Source organism: Geospiza fortis, unplaced genomic scaffold (genome assembly GCF_000277835.1).
Source record: "Geospiza fortis unplaced genomic scaffold, GeoFor_1.0 scaffold408, whole genome shotgun sequence".
NCBI lineage: Eukaryota > Metazoa > Chordata > Aves > Passeriformes > Thraupidae > Geospiza > Geospiza fortis.
Window position 1 is genome coordinate 6,231,457 of NW_005054330.1, and position 5,252 is coordinate 6,236,708.

Consider the following 5,252-nt stretch of genomic DNA (forward strand, 5'->3'; position numbering starts at 1 on the left):
CTTTGAATTTCTTTCTTTTTTCCTCCAAGCAGGCAATCATGAGTGATCGAAAGGCAGTGATCAAAAATGCGGACATGTCAGAGGAGATGCAGCAAGATGCTGTGGAATGTGCAACTCAAGCCTTAGAGAAATACAACATCGAGAAGGACATCGCTGCTCACATCAAGAAGGTAGATGTTGGCTTGTAATGTGCTCATGATATCTCTATGCGCATGAAAAATCAATTGAGGAGAATGCTGCTGGGCAAGTAGTGCTAGAAAAACAAGTTCTAGAGACGCTAGATAATCAAGTTGGACTTTCTCTTTAGGCTGATGTCCATGTGTTCCTTTACCCACCCTTTTACGGCCCCTTTCTAGGTGCTGCTATTTTCTTGCAGTGCTTTCTGCTTACGGCCTTTTTTGCCACTGTCCGTTGTCCACGTGAGGATAGAGTGGCACCTGACTGTCCCTGTGACTGATGAGCTGGTACAAAACACAGGGACTCTATTGAGCTCTCCTGTGGTTTTCCTCTGAGAGGTAGCTTGTTCTTGGTTTCGTTTGTATTTAACTTAATCTTAAGGATCTCTCTACAATTCTTGCCAGCTGGATCAAAAATAGCAGGGGAAAAGTGGTTTTCTGTAATTCTCTGTAATCACACCTCTTCTTACGTAGTGATATAAGCAAAAAAGAAAAAAAATCCTGGTGGCACTGCTTATCTGTTGTTTGCAACATCTGTGTCATCCTTTATGTAGGATTAACAATGCATGAGAAAGATCTAGTTCAGATTATATTTCCTGCTTCGTCAGCTCAGGAGAACGGAGAAATGAAAGTGCGTCAGTGGAAGTTAAAGTGATCTGAGAGGAAGAGCTGTTGAAATGTTGAGGCCGATTGGACTGAAACTGTCTGGAGTTAACTGCTTGGCACGAGGAGCTGAGTTTGATAAAGGTTTAGGCCACAAGCTGTGAATTTTCACATAGATATGTTAACTTTTACCTAGCACTGTGAAAAAGGGCCTCAAGAGCTGGTTCAAGCTGGAAAATAAGGAAGTTATAACTGTCAGCAGAAATCACAACGTGAGAGATAAAAGACTGTCCAGCAACAATGAAAAAACCCAATAAAGAACAAGAAGACCCCAGACCCTGATGTTATTATTAGTCAGAACTGTGAGGGGTGGGGAGCTGAGACTGGGAGGGTGGAATTGCCTGGCAGTTTCTTTGTCCAGGTCGTTCTGAAGGCACCCAGCTGGAGCTGTTGTGCTGCTGTACCACTCAAAGCCTTGGGCTCTGCTCCAGGATACCTGGGGTGGAGGTGACTTTAAAACTTGGGATACTTAGAGTGGAGAAGTTTCTCTAACATGAGAAGTAATTCATCCATGCAGAACGATTGTTTCTTTTAAAGAAATACTTGTTTGCTATGGCCAGAATACCGATTGGCTTTTTTTCTCCAGACACAGAAAGTACCTATGAAAGTTGAAAAGAGAGTTTAGTAGTTTTTGGATATCCTTTGTTGCAACTACTGGGAATTAATAGAAGATTTGTTTGAGAATATGTAAAGCACAACTGCTTAGATTTATTGATCATACTGTTGTTACAGAGCAGGTGGCAGAGAATTTTCTGTTTTGTAGCTGTGCTGCTGATAAACAATAAAGTCTGAATTATGGCTTTGTTTCTGTGAGTACAAAACTAATGGTGAATCTTTAGTTGAGAATTGTAGATTCAATCATGTTATGTATTATGGGGGAATAGAAGACTACTTTCCTTCAACAAAAGTAATATTTTACACTTAGTACTGCTCAGTTAGAAAGCACTGTGAGGTTTTTGTGTGTCTGACTAAGCAGCAGGTGTACAATAAGATGTAAATAAAATAATCCTAGTACTTAAAGAGCATCTGTTCTTCCTCTGATTGCCTTGCTCAGAAGGTGAATATCTATTAGAAGAGTTCTTAATTTGTAGTGATCTGTTTTGCAGGAGTTTGACAAGAAATACAATCCCACTTGGCACTGCATCGTGGGCAGGAATTTTGGCAGCTATGTGACTCATGAGACCAAGCACTTCATCTACTTCTACCTCGGCCAAGTCGCTATTCTTCTGTTCAAGTCTGGCTAGAGCCATGGACTGTTACTGAAACTTGCATCCAGTTACAGGACTCTGACTAGTTACTGCAGCCTTCCTGAGGACACAGGCCTTGATCTTCAAGGGCGATGGCAGGGATTATGTTGTAACAGATGACATTACATCGTGGATATAAAAAGGAAAAGTACCAAAAAAGTCTTCCTTGTATTTATTTTTTTCCAGAAGGCTCCTCCTTTGCTACTCGAGCTTTTGGAGCAGTTTTGCTTTTGCAAGTTTTATAGCCATCTACTGTATTTCCTGATTACTGCTAGTGCTATACAAGTACTGACAGTGCATTTAGCTCTTTATGTTCCAAACTTCTCTTATTCTTTTGATTTTACTTTTATAAAATAATTTCCCCCTCTTGTTTTGCTGGATGTGCTGTCCCAAAATCTGAGCTGTTTCTTTGTTCTGCTGTCTCTGGAGAAGTGTACTGGAGAATAAAAGCCAAGTTCTACCCCAGCCAGGTTGTTATTTCTGGCTGATTTGTATGTTGTGGTGAGGGTGGATGATTGGGCCTGGGCGGGTCATGGGGAGTGCAGCCTGAGGGGTGTGTGGGGCTCTATGTGAGGCTGCAGTGGCTGGCTGCATCCCGGGCAGGGAGTGGAGCCACCCTTGCGGGCCTGGCAACAAAGGACAGCAGCTGCACTCACTCAGGGGGAGTGGGAGCCCCAGGGCGGTGCTTGTGGCCGTGTGGGTGGCAGGGCCTGGCTCCCAGCCGGAGCGGCTGCTGAGCGTGAGCTGTGTTTGAGCAGCTGCTGCTCGAGCTGTGCCCCTGCCTGGCACACCCGGCTGATGCTGCACAGTGACACTGGTGGCACTAAGGGCACGCTGGGAATGGCAATACCCGTGGGGCTGCTTGGCAGGGGGTTCCTCCTGCAACCTCTTCACTGCTTGATACAAACACCCCTGTATAATCAGGCAGCTGTGGTACAGGATAACAGACATCCCAAAGAAATGCAGCAGCAGCTTCTGCAGGGTCCATTTGGGCTGTGGAGAAATGGGAAGTTGAAAGAGAAATCACAATCATTACAAAGAGGATAAATGATTTATTGTAATAGTCTTTCATTAAACACTATCCGCACCAGACATCAAGGGGGAACAGTTGGAAAAGTGAAATACTGTGATCATGTGACACTTTGGACTTTTCCTGGGGCCTGGTGTCACCTCAAAGAAATCTCTTCCAAAATCCAGAATTATTAAATACATAAGTCACCAAGGAGCACTGTGGTTAGACAGGCCTGTACTCTGTCAGGGACAAGCAGGAGCTACAGTAGCCTTGGCCTGGGTCGAAGGCCATCTGTCTGTCCCATGTCCTACTCCTGGTGATGTGTTGCAGGGAAGGAAAATATGTGGAGCCTTGAAGATAAGCCCAGTGTCCTCTGTGTTTTTCCAGTAACCCCAGACTCTGCTGATAGCAGCTATCGTGCTGAGAAGAAACTCAGAAACTCTTCCCAGTGTGGGCTCAAAGCTCCCTGACCAACTATAGGTAATGGCCAGCCAGGCCAATAGAACGACCTGGGCTCTTGTTTTTGTACAGCAAACTGTGCTTTCAGGAGCAGCGGGAGGCATTTAGTCGATCCCGTCCCTGTTCATTGCAGCGTCCACAGCATTACAATTGTTTTAGGCAGAGATAGGCCGCAGCCGCTCTCCCTGGTATCCGCGTTACCGGGGCCGCGGGACCGGCGGCGGGGCCGGGGCGCTCCGGAGCAATGGCGGCGGAGGCGGAGCGGCCGGACGGGGATGGCGGAGTGCGGCCGGGCCGTGAGGGGAGCTGGGGACGTGCCGCCTTTCCCGTGCCCGGGGACACTGCATGGCACACCCGGCCAACGCTGCCCTCGCCCTTCCCCTGCCCGGCACACCCGGCCAACGCTGCCCGGCCACGACGGTGGCACCGAGCGGCGCCCGAGAGCGCGCTGGCTGTGACAATCCCTGTGGGACTGCTTGGCGGGTGGTTCTGGCAGGGAGCTGCTCCGGCAGCTTGGAATGCTTTTTTATTATAGGTTTATTCTGTTTATTCTGTGTGATTTGACGGTTGTGATAAAGGATATGGAGCTGTCTGAAGCGATGCTCTGCCGGGTGCCAGTCGGGCTCTGCAGTGTTGAGTGTGGCACTGCAGCTCATGTAACGAGGGCAAGTGTTTGCTACTAATACCTTCCTATTGAGCACTAATTTGAACTGTATGGTTGTTTTTATTTGGAGGAAGACTTCCTTGTATTTATTTTCTTTCTACAGCAAGCTAGTTTGCTAATAAAATGTTGTGTTTTGCTTTTTAAAGTTTTGTGTCTGTCTACTCTCTGTCTGGTACTGCATGTGCTATTTCTTGTTTATTTTCAAATGTGGAGGAGCAACTTTGTTAGAAAGTTGAGAGTTTTCCCCCCTCTCAAATCCAGAAGAACTGAACACTGTGGTAACTACACTCACAGTTTGGTCAGTAATTCTAAGAATTACAGACCTAAATTGGGGACAATCAGGTGTTAAAATAAGGCCTTTATGGGGCTTTTCTTAAAATAATATTTATAGAGGATTTGTTTGAAAGGTGTACAACACAAATTTCTGGATTTGTTGATCATACTGGTGTTACAGAGCACATGGCCTGTGCGTACAAAACTAGCAGTGAAGCTTTTGCTTGAGGGATTGTACATTCAGATCATGGTATGAATTATGGGGGTAAAGATGCCCTTACATGCTCCACCTGTACTTTTTTTTAAGAATCTGGGTATTGCTCTCCCACAGAACTTGAAGCTCTCATCCCTAAAACAATTGGAAAAGCATCAGGAGATGCACTCAAGAAAGCATTTTAATGGTTAAAAGAAATGTCTTTAGGATCTGAGTTGCCTTGGGGGTTTTTTTCCCCTTCGAGGGAGAAGTTAAAAAATAGCACTTCAAGTAGGCCTGATGAGGTACTTTTTTTCTTTTTCTTTTAACTTTTACGGTTATTTGCTGCAAAATGATGGCAAAGATTTTATACCAAACGATTTTCCATCCTGCTGAGGTGCGGGCGATCCCGTCGGTGCCGGTGGGGAGCGAGGGGCGGGCTCCGGGCTCGGTGCAGGCCCGGCCCCGGCTCCCGGCGCGCCCCGCGCGGCCCAGGACTACAAATCCCGTCATGCGCAGGGGCCCGCCCGGACCGGCTGCATCCGGGTCCGGCCACTGCTGCGGG

The 5,252-nt window shown here is 46.6% G+C and overlaps 2 protein-coding genes across 2 annotated transcripts in view; both read left to right on the forward strand.

Moving 5' to 3' along the window:
• Positions 1–26: 26 nt before the first annotated feature.
• Positions 27–2,551, forward strand: LOC102032666 (dynein light chain 1, cytoplasmic-like). Its single transcript, XM_005421486.2, has 2 exons — positions 27–170; positions 1,946–2,551. The coding sequence occupies exons 1-2, from the start codon at positions 39–41 to the stop codon at positions 2,081–2,083; spliced, it is 270 nt and encodes an 89-aa protein (XP_005421543.1). The 5' UTR covers positions 27–38; the 3' UTR covers positions 2,084–2,551.
• Positions 2,552–3,801: 1,250 nt separating this feature from the next.
• Positions 3,802–5,252, forward strand: part of RNF10 (ring finger protein 10) — a 22,837-nt gene continuing 21,386 nt past the window's right edge. Inside the window, exon 1 of the mRNA XM_005421565.3 lies at positions 3,802–4,036. Coding sequence (XP_005421622.1) covers positions 3,802–4,036 — 235 coding nt within the window. The remainder of the gene's footprint in view (positions 4,037–5,252) is intronic.